The following is a 20031-nucleotide window of genomic DNA, read 5'->3' on the forward strand; positions in this document are numbered from 1 at the left end:
GGGCTTTGTTGAAAGGTAGTGATTCTATAAAAAAAAAAACATTATAAAAAGCATTAAGAGAACCTAATATCTTTAAGAACCTCTATGAAATACAAAAATGAATGCCAAAGTAGAAGTTAGAGTATGATCCTTAAAATATAGATTTGATAATAACTTTAAAGTATGATCCTCATTTTACACAACTTGCTTGATAATCTAACCCAAGGGTAAAAAACGGCTACATGCATTGATTTTGGAGATGATACATCTCATAAGGCTTGAGGCATAATGCAATAAACATATGAGACCCTCCCAAAATATTTAATGGGTAAAATATGTTCAAAATCGATATCTTCTAGAAGCAACAAGAGTAGACTAAAAGAGTGTGATAGGTAAAGATGCCTTAAGTCAAGATAATGGTAATAAGCAAAGAATACATAATGAAGGATTGAGGGTTTGATGATTTAGAAATTCAATGAATAGAATCATAGTTCTCACTGTTGTAATCTCACATTTAAGTTTTGTGATGTTGAAAAGGTTAATTTTGTGTAGGTTCATATTCAAACTTAATCAAGAACATACAAATTGGAAAATTTCAGCAAGCTTAACAAAGTATTTTTATATCAAACAAATCATTGACACACTTACTTTTGAAATGAAGAACCATACATTATCTTTACAATTAGATTACAAATGTGTAAAAGATAGATGAATTGACTTAAAAAATTATAAAAAAAAGAGACATCTCATTTAACCATATTACATAAGTGACAAAATGACACATAGCATTACTAATGCAAAAAAATAACTATAAACTAAAAAGTTATGAAAAATTTAAACCTCTGGAAAATCTAAATATGGATGGAATTAATTTTGATTCCTACTAATCGTCATTATAATTGAATTAAAATCTGGTAAGCATGTATCAACAATGACGCTGATAATTCACTTAGATTGACGATGATGATGCCATGTGGTGGAGGAAGTCAGTTCTCCATCACGATCACCCACTGTGAATAAAAACTTAAAAACCAGCACAATGTTCGATTCAAGTCCGCCCACCTACCAACAGGAGACCCTTCTTAAAACGCATTGCTCCATTTTAATTCATAGAAAGCAAAAAAGCAACCCTCCATTTCAATTTACAAAAAGCAAAAAGGCAGCTCCAACGGTCATTCAGCTTGGTGAATTTTAAAGCAGGCTTTGATCGATCTTTATCGCTTCTATCATTCACACCGATCTCTCATTGATTTCCATGCATTTTCATTTTTATGTGCAGCAATTTTATTGTATTTGCTTCCATCAAAATGCTGTTATTTTCATACTTTCTTCATTTTTCATGCTTCTTTCATGTAATTTTTCTTGCAAGATGTGATCGCTTAGTAATTTTTCTTCCATGTAATTTTTGGTTTGTAGAACTATCGTTGATGGGTCTATTTCTGTGTTTTTTCGGTGCACCGAATTTTGCTTTTCAATTTTTTTGGGTATATTGATGAGTTTCAAATGCATGATCATGGCATGACGAGAAAAAATCAATGGGAGTGAACTAAATCGATGTTATGGTATGGTAAGATAAATCATTCCCTTTCCATGGTAGTTTCAGATGATTTATTGCATAGATTGTGATGTCGGCGTAGGAGAACGAGCTGATTAATGCATGTTGGTGAAAAACGAACTGTATATTTTGCAGTGATGGAAATCACGATTCTTACAAAGTCATTGGAATTATATGTTTTGTTTGAGAATTAAGTGATGCGTAATGCTGTGCAGGATTCCATGAGAAAAGTTTCAGAAGAGTTATGAGGATTGGGGATGCTTTTCTAGTCCATATGCCAGCATTTACGCTTACCTGGATTTACGAGCTCGTCGCCACATCGGTATCTTATGGAGGTGAGTTTCTTAAATTAATCCTAAATACTAAGGATAACAAATGAAAATTCATATCAGAACAAGAACATAATTCAGGGAAGTTTTTCTGTTACCATAAAGAAAACCCAATTTCTTTTCTCTATCTTTGATAAATGGTTTCTCAAGTGATTTTCGCCCAAAAAAATCTCTCACAAACTTGTTATGGATCACAAAAACTTCATCTCTACAATAGAATTAATTTTTTTAATGAAATTTCTCATTTTAAGTTTACAGGCCTGCACTATTTATTCTATCCATAAACATTTCATAGCCATAGAAAGAAGCCCTGGCACCTTTCTAGTTTGGTGATAAAATTGATTTCGATAGTTTAACCTCAATCTGATATATTGAATTGATAAATTGATTTTGAAATTCTACACTTATAAAATCTGTCAGAATTTGCTTATGATCTTATTATTAAATTTTAAAATTGATAATGTTCATTGAAGCTATTTTTTCAATTCCTGTGTCAAACATTTATGCTTCTGAATTATCTTTATCGACTTATTCACGCACCTGCTTATAAATTATTGGGCCTAAATAATAAGTCATGTAGTTGAGATTATGAAACTAACGCTGGAACAGAGAGTCCATGCAAATTTAATCAATAATTATCACATTTTTTTCTTACCAGAAAGAGAACTCGATTTGACATAGAGAATTTGTTTTACAGTAAAAAGGAATTTGGTTTATTTGAAAATTTTGATATAAGTTGGTTCATTTTTGTTCTGATTATGAATTTAGATAAAGATCTGTAACGCTTGGACCTTATGTGATTTTTCCAGAAAATTTTAACTTATAAATTTAGTTTTTATGAAAATTTTGATATAAATTATAGAAATTGAGTTGGATTTTATACATTCCGAAAAATCACACTTATCTTTAAATCATACATGACCTCTCAGTCAGAATCCGTTGCTAGTTTGAGCTAGTTAAGTGTCTGACAAATTACTTTCTAAAATATTGCTGGAATATTTTAAAGAATTTTTAATGTTAATTATAAAATAGATTTAAATATTTTATTATGCAAATTTTTTATATAAATTTTATAAGTTGGCATTGGTTTTTGTTTTTTAATATAGGTAAACAAATTATAACTGTCCAATTTTTTAATGTTAATTAAATAATTAAATAATTGATGAAAGTTAATAAACATTCCTTCCTAATAAATATTAAAAGATATTTTAATTTTTTAAAATTGAAAAATCATAAAAATTAACTGAATTATAATTTTGTTTTAAATTATTATTAATGATTATAAAAATAATTAGTATATAAATTAAAAATATATAACAAACAAGATTTTTAAATACGGAAATTTATTTCAATTTTATTACCGAGATTTTTAATTTATATTTGGATTTTGTTATAATATTATTATTTATTAATATTACATGCTGGATAAATCATTACTTTATATTGTATTTGTTTATCTGATATTTATTTTAAAAAATAAAATTATTTTCAAAATAAATCTTAATTTATCATTTTTTTAATATTTTAAAATATGATATGAAAATTAAATTTTTACTTTTCACTTATTAACTATTAATATGAAATGAAATGATATTTTAAGGTCCACGAGACTAATCATTTACAGATTCAAATTGATGATGAGCTGACCCAATCTTCCAACAATCCCCTCACTAAAAAGACAATGCCGAGACATTGATGCTAATATGTTTTCATAACTTTCTCTAATATGTTTTCAAAATGAAATGTTTTTCTGATTCCATAGCTCTATACCTGCAAAATGTACACACTGGTTCTTTCCGAGCTTCTTTAGACCTTTTCCACAATCCCGTTTTACATCAAAGTTGATGTGAATTGGTCCTTAATTGAGCAATAAGAACATTTGTCTTCCACTAAATGCTAGCTCCCATCTACTTACTCTAGTTTGCTCATTTTTTTAGATATCTTATAAACTGCCTCATAAAAATTGTTTCAATGAGAATCGCTCATGTTTTACTCAATATTATCTCAACTTTTTATTTTGAACTTGAATATGGCCACAAATGAAACAATATTATCTCAACTTTTTATTTTGAACTTGAATATGGCCACAAATTAATCTTCTCTTTCGTGTCATTTTCATTTAAATTTGGGAGGTCATTTTGATTACAAATAGTACTTTTGAGGGCCGGGGTTTCCGAACCGACCGATACGAACAAAAATTTGGAAAACACGTCGACCCCATGGAAAGCCGAAGAATTGTTAGGCGAAATTCAGACGAGAGTCGCATGGTTAATCCTCTTTCGCGGGATAATTTCTTAGAAGATGCCGTTTTTATCAAAGTGTCTTTTGCTCCTTCCGAGACATGGAAGGCCTGCGCACAATGGGTCCCGTTCCCGTATTGTCGTTCTTTATTATTCGCCTTTCTAAAGCTCATGAAATGGTACAGACCAGCAGATTCCTACATCTAAACTGGTAAAGAGCCCGCCTGCATTTTTTTAGTGGTTAGTTTCGAGACGCGGTTCTTTTCATGTCTCGTTTAATCGCAGGTCCTGTTGGGTACCGTGTTTCTACTAATGTTAACCCTTCTTTTATTACTGGTATGCATTACATAAAAATACCGGTGTGCATTACATTAAAATACTGAAAACTCAACTGAATACACTCGATTCGCGAGGATATCAATCAGTAGAACACATATTGGACTTGAAAGAATCAAATATTTGCTTGTCAAAGTCCAAAACCCTATTGTGTATTCTTTACCTTTTGGCTTTGTAATTGGGTTTCTCAGGTTTCTCAGGTTTTGCAATTATGCTTTTACTTTCTAATTGGGTCCTCTGAATTTGTAAGGATGTCAACAACCAATAGAACCAAGAGCGGATGTAAGATTTCCCAATAATTGTTCTGATGATCTCAGAGCCCTGCTCTGCCTTATTTTTATTACTTCAAAACTGGGATTTTAGGATTTGCAAGGATATCAAGCAGGAGAACCCAGATTAAAAATGAAATGACACCTATTGGACTCCCAACGTCTGGGAATTCAACGAATGGGTTTTGCAGTTTTGACGGGCTAAAAACTATTGATTCCTCGCGAGTGTTAAGAATTTTCAAGAAAAGTTGCATGTGAAATAACTTGGATGACTTAGATGGAGTAGATGCCTCTCAAGTTGCCAAACGTAGCCTCATTGCAAGGCAGAAACATATGCAAGATAATTTATTGTCAAGATCTTGCAGTTATTGGGCATGCCTATTCTTTTTCTAATGCTGTAAGTTTGAGGCCGTTTTGATGGAAACGGGAGCAGAGAGATCCCCCGGAATAATACTAGTGAGAGTAGAATGGGGGGACACTCTATGGGATCTCTCCAGGAGATTGGGTTTGGACCACTGGCATGGAATTCAACTTGCAAACGGGCTGAAGGATGACCTTATATTTGCCGGGGAAGTGCTCAAAGTGCCTCTCCCCAGCACTGTTTCGATGACAGCGTGCAGGTGGAGAAGGCGACACTATTGGCCTTGGGTGGTGCAGTCTGGAGACACTGCGTGGGACATCTCAGAGAGGTTCAGGATCAGTTTGGAGGATCTTGAGCGGGCCAATTCTTGCTTGCTTGATCTACTTTATCCCGGGGATATCATGCAGGTGCCCGAAAAGGATTCAACACTGAAAGAAGTAATGGCTAGGTCAAAAGCTTCAGGGGATTCGAGGATCAAGCCCAATTTTTTCGATGTATTTCCGCCTCCGAAAGGTTAGTGCATGAACTCTTGCAGTTCAACCAAAATGTCTTGGTGTCATGTAAGCTGCATTTGTTTCCCATTTGGGTACATTGAGAGAGTTGTTTATGCAGTCAGCTTATTTGGTTTTACACTAGCACTGTAGCAAATCTAATTTGTAGTAGCTCGTATTTTGTGAAGAACCATGGTCATGAATTTAGGTTTTGAGTTTGCGTTTGCGTCCAGACTCCACATAGACCACATCTTTATTTTAGTTGTATTTACCATTTTTGAGTTTAATTGTTGTCTTTATGTTTCTAAATCATACATCTATTCAGGTAAAATATCAAATGCTTTCTATGACCTTGTGTACTTTACTTTATCTTTCGTTTACAATAATGATCTCCATGCTTTGTTAGATCTTGTCGAGTTACTCATCGATTACAGTAATCTTGTTCTAAATAGGGGTTCAGGTAAGCTATATTTTACTAGTTAGAGCATGGTTTCACATTCTTTTATTCACCTTATATAGTTTTGAACTGTAATGATCTCTGTTTATTCACATTCACATTCACCCTATATAGTTTGAATTGTAATGATCCCTTTTAAAGATATAAATTATGTTTTGGAATCCAATTCTCTATATATTGCTATTGACGGGGGATTTAGTGTTGAACAGGTTGTTGGGTAGGATGAGTTGTTCAGTTTGTTGTGATGACGTTGGTTACTCATCATATTTTTTTTCTTAGAACTTGATTGTAAGGAGGATCTGTCAAATCTTGGTTGGTAGGACGTCAGTAGATAATTCATAGATGGAATTGAAGGTATGGATAAGATCTTTAACCTTAAGGGAGGGCATGTTTTTTGGACTATTTTGTCACAGGCAGTCTTATGAGACTGACTGTGTCAAGAGCCACATCCATACTGTTCTTGGAGACTTTCAGGCCTAAAAGTGGTATCCAGTGTCCACATATTCTTAGGAAAGTCTCTGTTTGTCTTATTTACTGTTAGACAGATGTATTGCAATATATGTTCTGATTTTTGTTACTTTCAGGTTCACGGAAGTCTTTTCCAGTGCTTTTCATTTTTCTTACATGAACACACTTTAGTTGGTGATGTGGTGGATTCTTATAACACAACCAGATCACAGTCACATTGATTACTCCATTTTTCAATTTAAAATGTGCTAGAATTGTTAAGCATCTAGCACATTGAATCTTCTTAGATAAGATAAGATAAGTTTGTTAATGTTCAACAAATGACCATAAAATGGTCAGTGGGACTGCTAAGTACATCAATGTCAATACAAAGTGGGAGTACAATGGAAACTCCTATAAATGCAAGACGAAAGCAAGATTTGGTCTAAGAACTAAGGTATAAACCCTTAGCCTATTAAACTGTAATACCAATGTAGCAATCACTTTATTGTTCAGAATAAACAACCCTAGGGCCAAGAAGAGAAATGTCACGCATTAGGAAACCTGGGAGGGGGCCTCAACATGTCTTGGTGCTACTATTGTCTCCAGTAGAAGAGGAGAAGGAATGTGGAATGTCTTGCATTGGCACTAGAGAAATTGGCCAGCCCCTTACAAAATTCCTACCAAATATTGTGTTCCAAGGGTTAGCTCAATTAGTTGAAGCATCTATCCAAGGCATGTTGTTGATAGGGAGGCCTTAAGTAATCAGTTTAAATCTGATCAAGTCCTTCGGGATTACTAGTTGCTATTGTGGCTAGTAGTTGAGCTGCCCCGCGTTTGGATATTATGGGGAAGAGGGCGGATCCTACAAGGTTTCCTTCCCCCCCCAAACAAATTCCCCACCAAAGATCTATCAAAGCACAAAGGTTACCACAAATCATGGTTTTAAAAATTGGCTGGTCTGAACTGTTATCAGTCAAATCGTACAAGCTTGGGTATCAAACCAATCAAGTAACTGGACCGAGGGGCCAGTTTGTATCGGCTAGGTACCAAAACCGGCTGGTACAAACTGGTCCTAACTGATAGGTTTCTACCCCAACCGACTGATTAGATCTCAGATGTGTAGGCTGATTTGGTACCTAATTGGTACAAACTGGCCCTAACCAACTGGTTTCAGCCCTAACCAACCAATCAGATCTCACATGTGTAGGTTGGTTTGGTACCTAATTGGTACAAACTGATCCTAACTGATTGGTTTCGACCCTCATCGACTACTAAGATTTCACATGTGTAGCGGGAGTTTGGGACCCATGGTGGTGGTTTTTCAGGTGGTTTTGGAGGAAACCATGGGTTGTTTCCCTCCCAAAACAAAGCTCCCTTGGCTATAAAACCAACCCTCCCCCTCCTAAATCCTAAACCTAAACAAAAAGCCTAACTCAACCCTAGCAATGCTGGCAATAAATGGTAATGTTAAATTCTTAAAGTAAAAGTTGACATTTCCTTTATGTTTTGCTTTTATCCTTTTATTTAAATTTTTAACGTTACCATTAATTGTTTCAGGATGTTTGGGAGTTGTTCCAGCCTTATCAAATTTCATATGGATAAAGTAGAATTTCACATCCCACTCAAAATTTAGTAGACTTAACAAATTTCAGGATTTTAGGATTCGTAAGATTGCAACATTTTCATTGAATTCTATCATGTATGAGGGCATGGGATTGGCATCTAATCAAAAGCATGAAGCCCTTTATATACTTTGATGTTGGTGGTATTGTTTATTGAACTCCTCTGCCATGGTCTTAACAAAAATGCACTCTTCTCTCAAACCCAAATAATTGCATAGGCATGTTAAGCTTTTTCTACCATATTATAAGGTTGAGGAGATGAACCCTTCACTCAAACCAAAATCATTGGTTAGGCAATAGGCATGTTAAGATTTTTCAATTTCTATCATACTATAAGGTTGAGGAATTTGAGTTTGAAGAGTTGGAGCTAGACAATGTCTATGTAGCTCTTGTTGATGATCCCATTTCTAGTAGTGGTGATACAGTAATGATTTTCTTGAGTGATCATGTTGATCATCGGTTTGTAGTGTTGAGAAATCTATGGCAGCTAGGTTAGGGTGATTTCTCTTACTTTGATAACTGCTTGTGACATTCATTTACTTAACTTGATGTTCTTGTATTTAATTTCTTCTTTCTCTTGATTATTATTGTGTTCTTATCATCAAACAACTACCAAACCATGGAGATCAATGAGACAAGAGGACACAAAATGTAGGCTGCTAGCCAGGGCCAAAACCTCTCCTCTTGAGAGGAAAACCCACGAGAATTCTTCTCTTCTTATAGAATCTTCAAACTGAATTCCAAGACACCCAAGACTCTTGTCCAAGACCCCTCCAAGGCCAAGTTTGCTTCTCCTTTTGATGAGCTTGTCCTTCACAAAGTCAAGCCAAGCCAATACTACTTTACAACGACTACAACTTCTCCTTTGACCACAATTTCGGACCTGCAATTCTTGAATATAATTCTCGACCTTCATGCGGAAACCCTAGCTCGCATGTGTGATAGGAATATGGTGGAATAGGTCTCCTTTCTCCTTCGCTTGGTGAGCTTCCCTTTCCTTGATGATTCAGCCTTCAATCTTGATGCTTCTTGACACTATATTCGACTCCATGATGTGATTGCAATTCGGTCTTGTTGCAACTTAGTGATGCCCTAATTCCTTTCGCATGTGTGGAAGAGTTAGCCCAAAAACAATCCTTAAAAATTTTGGTTTTGTTCTTTTAGATCTTCTTCTCCTTTGCTCCTTCTAGGTCTCTTTTTCTTGTCCTCAATCGAACTTGATGATTATCTATTCAAATGAGGTCGAGCTCTTATATATAGGCTTCCAGTTGCTGCAATAGGATTCTAGTTTGGAATTTTCACAATCTTGATACTATTAGTTGCTTGTAGGGCTCCTTCTTTTCTGCATCATGTTATGGATGAACTTCAACTTCTTCACCATGGAGCCTTCGTTTTTCAAAACATCTTCATAGGGCATCAACCATATTCTCCATCGCTTCCCTTCAATGAAATAGTCATGTCATCTTTTTTTTCATCGGGAAGTGATCTTCTAGTCCACATTTGGCTATCCTTCATACAACTGCCTCTTCCAAGTCATGTTTCTTTCAAGATCTTCCATCCATTCTTAGTTGTAGATGAACTTCCACAACCTTCTTTCGGTAGACCTGTTATAACCCAACTAGATGCTTTCAAAAATTGAAATGAACTTTAAATCAAAGCTACCTTTTTATGATGGCCTTTTGTCGCGACATCAACTTCTTGCAACATCAACATCCTTTCGCATACTATATGAATCCATCTCCAAGACATACATTACCAAGGTTCTCCTTCTCAGACATACATAACAGGGTCTTCATACCTTCTCCATGGAGATGTCGTAGCTAATCCTTCTTGTTATCAGATGTTAATCACTTATCTTATCTTACGTGACTATAGATACATCTTTCACAAACTCTTCTTTCATCTTTCTTCACATATTGCTTCCCCATGACCTTTCATACATAGTTCCTTCATCATAGGAAACCTTAGTTGCCAACGACCTCATATTCTTCATGAGGTCATATTATGTTGATTTCATCTTTGTTAATGTGTAGAAGGGTTCAAAGCACATTGTCTATATGCCTTCATGCATCATTTTAATGGAAGAGTTTCTTCTTCTTTCATCATGCTTATGAGATAGAGCATTCTACCCATTCTATCTGCAACCATATGATGACATGACTTTATCTATCTATTACCAAATATATACATACCTCTTCCTTCATGTGGTCATCTAGACTTCCTTCGGGCAACTTCCTTTCCTTGCTTGAAGATGAAAAATACTTCAACCAACTTGACATGCTGCACATCTTTGTCATCATACCATCATCCTTCTAAATTGTGGATCCCACACAAGGTGGAATGTAGACTATCTGCGAGACACTTGCTTCTTTCAATTAGAGGTGAACCTTTTAACAAAGATTCTAATGGAGGATCTTAATGATCCTCATTCTGGAAATGCTTCTTTCCTTATGATGAGGTGTGACAAACTGTTATCTTCCTATTTTGCTAGATGACTTTCTCCAACCATATAAATTGCTTACTTGGTTATTCTTCTATGCTTCCAATGAAGATGCCATGAGGTACTTCCTTTTTATCATGTACTATGACTGCTTCAACTATATAGACTTCTGCTTTGGCTATCCTTCCATGCCTCTATGATGATGTCGTCTCAATATTTGTTATAATGCATCCTATCATAACTGCTATCTTATAACTGAAAGGAACTAAGTATATGATGATATCTCAGTAGTAGTAGAGGTCTTTTACTTCCTATTTTGACTTCTTCTTTTCAAGTTCTTCTACTTCTTTGGTGACATGGGCTTCGGTCCTTTCCTTTCTCTTCTTGTTGTCCTTTTTGAGTTTAGGACGATTCCTTTTAAAATGTCCATATTCATTACACTCATAGCATTGAATTTTAGACATATCAATTTTCTTTTGAAACTTCTTTCGAGGCCCAAACTTTCCAAATTTCCCTTCTTCCTTGCCATAGCTGCACGTGCTTGAGTTTGTTTACTTGCTCCAATGTCGTTCTTCGCCTTTAATCTGGTTTCTTCAATCTTGCATAATGACCACAAATTGCTAAATTGAGTGGCTTCCTTCTTCTCATAGATGCTTGATACAAAGTTCCCCCATTCATTTGGTAATGCATTGAGTACTAGGGTGGTCATCTCTGGATCAAACATTTTTTCTCCAAGTTCTTGTAGTTGGTCTTTAATTTGAGATACCTTCATGAAATATGAAGCTACCCCTTCTTCCCTTGAGACTTTCATCTTATATAGTTCGGTTCTTAAAGATATGATTTCTTTTGCAGTGCTTACAGAAAACAACTCCACCAATTTGTTATAGATCTCTTTAGATGTGTTCAACTTTTCTACATAAGGGATGAGAGAATCCTCCATTGTTAATCTTAGATAACAATGGTATGTTCTATGCTTTAGCACAATTTACTTCAATGCCCCTTATTAACCCAATGACAATTTCCAATTTCCAGTAGCAATCACATTAACTTAAACACATTGATAGTAAATGCAAATAGAACATAAAATATGTATAGAAGACAAGCCAAGACAAGAGGACACAAGATTTGGCGAATGCTAGGGAAAAAACCCTAATGTGGGGAAAACCCTTTGATCAAATATTCTTCTTATTATTCAATAGTTTAGCAGACAGAGAGAGTACATAGATCAAATTCACTTGCCCAATAAATAGTCAAAACAACCCTGACAAAATCAATAGTCAACAATACTCAACTGTAGTCCTAACTAGAAAGTCAACGTTGGTCAAATTAGCATCAAAGTGTCCTCCAAGCAACTTGGTCAACAACAATCCAATTCGGCCTTCCAAGAGAGTCAAAGTCAGCCCAAAACAGTTCGGTCAAATTGTCAAAAGAGAGAGAAACATTGTTGTAATTTTCTGCGGTCAAATCTGAAGTCAACCTGATGTCAACACGGTCAAACTGTCCCAAACACCTCGATTTTTGTGCCAATAAATGTGGTCTCTAAAGATCGAAATTCTGCCCTGAAAACCAAAGTTAACGGAGTTTAAATGAGCCTTGGTCAACGCTGGTCCGTTCCTTTGAAATTCGACCTATTCTGTGTTAGAAAAATTTGGCCTCCTACCACGTGCGAAGAAGAGAGAGGCTATACTCAAGGTGTACGATCCAATCAAGAGAGGAGAGAGAGAAAGATGTTTGATGAGATGAGTGATGTCCAAATGAGGAGAGAGGTCACTCCTATTTATACAATTCGTTGAGGGTGTGGAGACACATCTACTGGGCATTATTTGACTGAGGCCGACCTTGACAATTTGTGCATGAGAGAGAATAAATTCAAAATTCCACTTTTGCTTGTTAGAATGAGATGATCTTTATATCAAAATTGGACCTTTCGAAAAGAGGAATCCAATGCAATAATCATCTCCATCATATGAGCTGTCCTAAGGTGGAATTTGATCCTAGTTGCCAATTTTAACACTCCCTCTCAACTAGGGAGAATTCCACCTGCCAATCCATCTGTCATCATCATGCCATCCTGTCATCATATACCATCCCTGTCATCACTGCTATGCTCTGCATTGTTCTGCTCTGCTGAACCATGAAGTAATAATGAAAAAGAAGTGATCGAGAGTGAGCCACAAGACCTTACCACACTCCACTGACAAAAGTCAGTCCTTGATCCCAGATCAAGTTGTTGAACACTATGCATCCTAGTCATAGGAAGTACGACAGTACACGATCGTCCATTGATAGTGCTATGTTCCATAACCATCTTTTCTAACTCATTGGCCAGATGAGAGGTACTTTCCATGTGTCTCGGACTCCATGGGTGGGATGTGTGCTGGGGCATTGACAGGAGAAGGTGAACCACTCATCCTACTCATATGCCATAGGAGAAGGTGAACCACTCATCCTATGCATATGACAGTGATAGGGGAAGGTGAACCACTAACCCTACATACATGTGTCCACAATCGTAGGGGAAGTTGAACCACTCACCCTATGCACATGTCAACCATCATGGGGTATCACAGGGGAAGGTGAACCACTCACCCTGTATCTAGCGCACCACTAAGGGAAGGTGAACCACTCACCCTATGGTCGCTCATAGCTCCAAGAAGTACCCCAAGACCCCAGGGGCTCCCAGTACTCAGTGTCCAACTCATACGGGACCCTCATAGGAAGGTCGTTCCACGACTCCAAGCCTCTCTTGGAAGGTTAAGAATTTGACCTTCTCCAAAGGCTTCGTGAGAATTTCTGTGACCTGCTCATCTATTCTAATGTGTTGGAGCCTTATTGCTCCCCGTTGTAACATATCCCGGATAAAGTGGTACCTGATATCAATGTGCTTGGAGCAATTGTGGAACACGAGATTCTCTGATAGGCGAATCCCACTCTGGTTGTCGCAGAAGATCACGATGGTATCCAGCACGTGCTCAAATAGCTCACTGAAGAGCTTCCTCAACCAAACAACTTCACAACAGGCCATACTCGCAACAATGTATTCGGCCTCGACGGTGCTTAAAGCAATTGATTTCTGCTTCCTGCTCATCCAAGATATTGAAGTAGACCCCAAAGAGAAGCAACACCCAAAAGTGCTCTTATGATCTACAACACTGACAGCCCTGTCAACATCTGAATATCCATGTAGCCTCAAGTTCCCGACAGTGTATCTCAGTCCATAGTGGATTGTGCCCCGGAGATATCTCAAGAGATTCTTAGTAGCAATCCAATGAATGTGATGAGGCTCGACCATAAATTGACTCAACGTGTTCACAACGAAGCATATGTTAGGACGAGAGTTTACCAAGAACATCAGGGCCCCCACAAGTTGATGATACTCGGAAGGGTTTGCTAATTTGGGCCCAACAACACTTCCACATAGCTTCTTGAAGTTGAGTTCCATCGGAGTAGATACGGACTTGCAGTCCACCATCCCACATCTCTCAAGTAGCTTCACAATGTATTTTCCTTGAGAAAGGAAAATCTCACCTGGCTTTTGCTAGACCTCCAGTCCTAGGAAGTAGTGCATCAGTCCTAGGTCCTTCATCTCGAATTCAGAAGCCAACTCCCTCTTGCATTGATGAATGAGAGGGTCATCACCTGTCAAAAAGAGATCATCCACATAAAGGACCAGAATGAGAGGCCTGTCCTTTTCAACCTTGAAGTATAGGTTTGGTTTAGCATCACTCCTTGTAAATCCCAGCTTCATAAGATAACTATCAATCCTCTCATACCAAGCCCTAGGGGCTTGCTTCAACCCATAAAGGGATTTCTTCAACCTGCATACATGTGTCTTACGATCTTGAACTTTGAACCCCTTGGGTTGTTCTACATAGACTTCCTCTTTAAGCGAGCCATGCAAGAAGGTAGTTTTGACATCCATTTGGTGTAGGCTCCATCCTGGCGAGGCAACAAGGGTTATGATCGAATAGATGGTGGTATATTGGGCAATCGGTGCAAATATCTCATCATAGTCTACTCCTTCCTTTTTGAGAGAAGCCTCGAGCAACAAATCTGGCCTTGAACTTTTTAGCACTCCCATCAGCTTTATGTTTGATCTTGTAGAGCCATTTTGAAGTGACCACTGACTTGACCTTGGGTCTAAGAACCACATCCCAGACATCATTCTTCATGATCGACTCATACTCCTCGTTCATTGCATCATTCCAAACTTGGTGTTTCACGGCTTCTTCGAATGTACAAGGCTCAAATTGTATAAAGTACTCATGGCAGCTAAGTACCCTTGATACCTGTTCAACTTCTTGCTTTCACGAAATGTCCCCCTTGGTGCAATATGTTTCTCAACATCTTCAAGAGTATCTTTGAGCTATAAAGGTCTTTTTTTTGAAGAAGAGGGCTCACTAGGAGGTGGATCAATGGGATCCATCAGACCTTCCACATTAGGCGGAGGCTCAACTTGCTTTCCCGCGTCACCATCATCATAGACCTTCCTTGGGATAGGAAGATCTCGGACTTTCCTAAGGGCATAATCTTCATCGAAAGTGACATCATGACTTATTTCCACTTCCCTTTGACCAGGCACATAGATTCTATATGCCTTCGAAGTTTCACTGTAACCCGCAAACGTTCCTTTCTTCCCAGATGCATTTAGTTTGTTTCTTTTCTCTTTCGGCACATGAAAATATACGGGACAACCAAAAATTCTAAAATGAGAAACATTAGGTTTCTTACCGGTGAATACTTCTTTGGGTGTCTTGAGGTCTAATGCTTGATGTGGGCATCTATTTTGAACATATACAACGGTGTTGGCAGCTTCTCCCCATAAGAACTTTGGTAGACCTTGGTCATGAATCATGGCACAGGTGGCTTCTGTGATGGTTCAATTCTTCCTTTCGGCAACACCATTTTGTTCATGAGTATATGAAGTAGAGGTCTCCCTCTTAATGCCAACTTCTCTACAATAGTCATTGAATTCATTTGACTCATATTCGGTCCCATTATTGGCCCTCAATATTTTGATCTTCTTCCATATTTGATTCTCAACCAAAACTTTGAAAGAGAGGAACCATTTGAAGACTTTGTCCTTCTTCTTTAAGAAATAGATCCATGTTTTGCAAGAGAAGTCATCCACAAAAATCACATAGTACAAATATCCACCCAAAGATGTCATGGGTAACATACCTGATAGATCATAATGGACTAATTGAAGAATATCGGTAGTTTGAGTTCCACTTGAGGGGAATTGTCCCCTTGTATGTTTTCCAGCTTCACAACCCTGACAAACACCTTCATGATCTAAGTTGAATTGGGGCATACCTATGACCATCTTCCTTACAATAGGTAGGGCTTTGAAATGAAGGTGAGCAAATCTGCGGTGCCATAATTCAGATTGAAGAGAAGTATCACAGTCATTGATCCTAACAGACTTCCTCCAACCTGATAGAGACCTTCAACCCTGAATCCAAGAGTTAATGCATCTCTTGGGTTCCTTTGCCAAAAACGAACCTTCCCATCGATGAATGCCACCTTGAAAGCTTTATCTCCCATAACGGAAATAGAGACCAGGTTCTTTTTCAGATCAGGTACATACAACACGTTTTGTAAATGAAGGGTTTGACCTTGATTTAAGTGAAGAGTAACAATTCCAATTCCTTTGACGAGATAAATGGCATTATCCCCAAGTATAATCTCCATATTTGTCTTCTTTTCAATCAAGTTTGAGAGGGCCTCTTTGTACCTAGTGAAGTGCCTTGAGGCACCATTATCAATCAACCAATGATCTAATGTATCTGGAGGAGAGGCAGTGGTGAGGGCAGAAATAAGATAAAATTCTTTTTGCTTTTCACCAACATTAACTTCTTCATACCTGGAGTTTCTTGACTTCTTGGGAGGACGACCATTTCCATTTCGAGCTACGGGAGCATTCCTCTTTCCTTTGTTGTTGAATCCGTTCTTCCTTTGACTGCCATTTCCCTTGTAGTTGTTGTTATGGTTGTCATCATATCTTGGAGTATCCTTCTTATGAGGACACTCTCTAGCAAAGTGGCCAAACCTGTTACAATTGAAGCATCTTCCTTTTCTTCCTTCTTTAAATCTCGGCTTGAACCCTTGACCTTGTCTTCTTGGACCAACATTGTTTTTCCTCTTAGTATGAGCAGAGAAGGTTGTAAGATTGTTTCCATTTGAGGGCTTGTCTCTTTCCATCATCCTTATTTATTCTTGAGTGCATCTAGCCAATAATTCATCAAATCCCAGAATCCTGTCATTGTTGAGGATGGTTGTGTTGAACACATCCCATTCTCGTGTAAGGCCTCCAAGAGCAATAAGAGTGAGCTCCCTGTCACCAATGACCTCTCCAGTAGATAGGAGATCGTTCTTGATTTCGGTAATCCTCATGAAGTAGGATTGATGGATTCTCCTCTATTCATCTTGATGTCTTTTAACTTGTTCTTGTGAAAGAGGACTTGATTTGGATTATTTACTTTGAACATCCCAACCAACTTGTCATACATCTCCTTAGATGTTTCCAAATCAGAAATATAGGCAACCAAAGGCTTGTGAATAGAATCAACAATAATTTTCTTATCTTTAACCTCACCTTTCTTGTACTTTGTTTGTGCAACTGCAGATGCATTTGAAGGAGGCTCTACTACTCTTCCTCTTCCTTTGACATAGTCCATGGCATCATTTTCTTTCAAAGTCAAACCTAGAGACATCTTCCATGCATGATAATCAGAGTTGTCCTTAAGCTTGTCCTCAGATTTGAAGTAGGATGTAGTCGGCATTGGGACTAGTTCCAAGTTCTTGTCCAACAACTTCCTTTAGTGATTGCTTTTCTTCACTCTTGCTTGGGCTTTGTCTTCACCTGAGCTCTGATACCATGTTAATTTTAGATAACAATGGTATATTTTATGCTTTAGCATAATTTACTTCAATGTTCCTTATCAACCCAATGACAATTTCCAATTTCCAATAGCAATCACATTAACTTAAACACATTGACAACAAATGCAGATAGAACATAAAACATGTATAGAAGACAAGCCAAGACAAGAGGACACAAGATTTGGCGGGTGCCAGGGAAAAAACCCCAATGTGAGGAAAACCCTTTGATCAAATCTTCTTCTTATTATTCAATAGTTCAACAGAGAGAGAGAGAGAGTACATAGATCAAATTCACTTGCCCAATACATAGTCAAAAAAACCTTGACAAAATCAACAGTCAGCAACACTCAACTGCAGTCTTAACTAGAAAGTCAATGCTGGTCAAATCAATATCAAAATATCCTCCAAGCAGCTTGGTCAACAACAGTCCAATTCAGCCTTCCAGGAGAGTCAAAGTCAGCGCAAAATAGTTCGGTCAAACTGTCAAAAGAGAGAGAAACACTGCTGTAATTTTCTGCGGTCAAATTTTGAAGTCAACCTGGTCAAACTATCCCAAACACCTCGATTTATGTGCCAATAAATGCGGCCTCCAAATATCGAAATTCTTCCTTGAAAATTGAAGTCAACGTAGGTCAAATGAGCCCTGGTCAACGCTGGTCTGTTTCTCTGAAATTCGGCCTATTTTGTCCTAGAAAAATTCGGCTTCCTACCACACGTGCGAAGAAGAGAGAGGTTGTCCTCAAGCTGTACGAACCAATCAAGAGAGGAGAGAGAGATGTGTGATGAGGTGAGTGATGTCCAAATGAGGAGAGAGGTCACTCCTATTTATACAATTCGTTGAGGGTGTGGAGACACATCTATTAGGCTTTATTTGATTGAGGCCGACCTTGACAATTTGTGCATGAGAGAGAATAAATTCAAAATTCCACTTCTGCTTGTCAAAATGAGATGATATTTATATCAAAATTGGACCTCTCGAAAAGAGGAATCCAATGCAATAATCATCTCCATCATATGAGCTGTCCTAAAGTGTAATTTGTCCATAGTTGCCAATTTTAATTGACTCTATGAGGATTCTTTGAGCCCTTATTTCTCCTTTCATATACTTTGTTAGTGCTTGAGATTTCTCTTGGAGAAGCTTTGGTGATTGATCCATGTCACTAACTTTTTCTATTCTCATCTTCTATGCAAGGTAATTCGATTTCCCAACAAGTTTGTTGTTCTCCTTGTAGAAAGAAATCATTGTAGACTGAGACATAAAATATAGAATACTTACTTGACAAGTGAATATGCTTCTTGTGGAGGTTGAGTAGCTGTTATGGAGCCGACTGGTTTATGCTTGAAGGCCAACTTGCTGACTACCAGGCTGACTTGTCTTGGAGGGAGTCTTATGACACCTTTTGACTTACAATTATTTTCTTGACATGATACAATATGCCCAAGTGGGTCTTTCATATATGACAATGACTCAATTGACTCCTTGACTTTGTGACAAACCCTAGAAGCACTTAATAGGTGCTTGACCTATAAATAAATTGTTCTTGAGTATGAAACTCATGCTACAAAAATAATAATAATAATAATTTTTCTTTCTTTTTACAATATACAAGAATCAAGAGTATATTTCAGATTTATGCAGTCCGAACCTAGTTACCTATTTCAACATGTAGTAAGCTAGTGGCCGAGTACCTTGTAGCATGGTTTTTGTACTCTAGAGGTAGTTTTGACTCCCTCATTGATTATGTACGTTCAATGTTATTGTTGATATGTAGTGCATTTGGTGCCATTTTGATATATTCACTCTTACACGTTATATAGTTGAGAAAACTTTGCATATTTCATCTCTTATGGTTTGGAATCATGGTTTATAATCTTAGAAATAATTTTTTTCATTAAAACTTAATTATTTTATGCATTTTTCTAAAAACAAGTTCATTGCATCCAGTTCAATCCAGTTTCGGTTCAAAACCTGGTTTGGTAGGTAGTCGGTTCAGTGACCAGTGACGGTTTTAAAAACTATGTCACAAATAGGTACCCTAATGCAAGCCTTTGCAAATAGTAAATACATAAAATGTTGTTGGATGTGCCTTCTTAGGAGCTGTTCCTGTTAGGAACTGTGCTTGGAGTGGGTACATCCATGGAGTGCCCTCAGGAGCATGCTCCCGAAGTTCGGGAGTGCACTCTGGAGCTCTCTGGGACATTTGCTGCGAATGTGGGGAGTGTGGCACTCCTTGATGCTCATTAAGAACTTCCTAGCCACTCCTTGATGCTCATTAAGAACTTCCTATACACATGATTATGGTTTTTGAGTAGTGTTGATAACAAATGTTGGCAGTAAATAGTAATTTTAAACTCTTAGAAATTTGACATTTCTTTTTATCTTTCCTTAAGTTGATATTTCTAATTTGTATTTCCTTTATCTTTCCTTAAGTTGATATTTCTAATTTGTATTTCCTTTATATCAATTTACATAAATTTTTAACTTCACCATTAATTGTTTCAGTATGTTTTTGAGTGGTTACAACCTCACTAAACTTCTTAGAAAGAAAGTAGAATTTCACATCCCGTTCAAAATTCAGCAGACTTAACAATTTTCATGATTTCATGATTGATGGAA

The 20031-nt window shown here is 37.2% G+C and overlaps 1 protein-coding gene across 5 annotated transcripts in view; it reads left to right on the plus strand.

Annotated features, from left to right (window-relative positions):
* Positions 1–4025: 4025 nt before the first annotated feature.
* Positions 4026–20031, plus strand: part of LOC149190273 (uncharacterized) — a 140195-nt gene continuing 124189 nt past the window's right edge. Inside the window, exons 1-2 of one of the 5 annotated variants that reach the window (XM_089412087.1) lie at positions 4027–4314; positions 4690–5582. In XM_089412087.1, coding sequence (XP_089268213.1) covers positions 5126–5582 — 457 coding nt within the window. In that variant the 5' untranslated portion in view covers positions 4027–4314; positions 4690–5125. Of the gene's footprint in view, positions 5583–20031 lie in introns of all 5 variants that reach the window. The other 4 variants (XM_089412088.1, XM_089412090.1, XM_089412091.1 and 1 more) reach the window with 4 other exon arrangements.

This window comes from Pinus tabuliformis, chromosome 3_1, assembly GCF_031772625.1.
Source record: "Pinus tabuliformis cultivar Carrire ecotype Pingquan chromosome 3_1, CPIR1, whole genome shotgun sequence".
In the NCBI taxonomy this organism is placed as follows: domain Eukaryota; kingdom Viridiplantae; phylum Streptophyta; class Pinopsida; order Pinales; family Pinaceae; genus Pinus; species Pinus tabuliformis.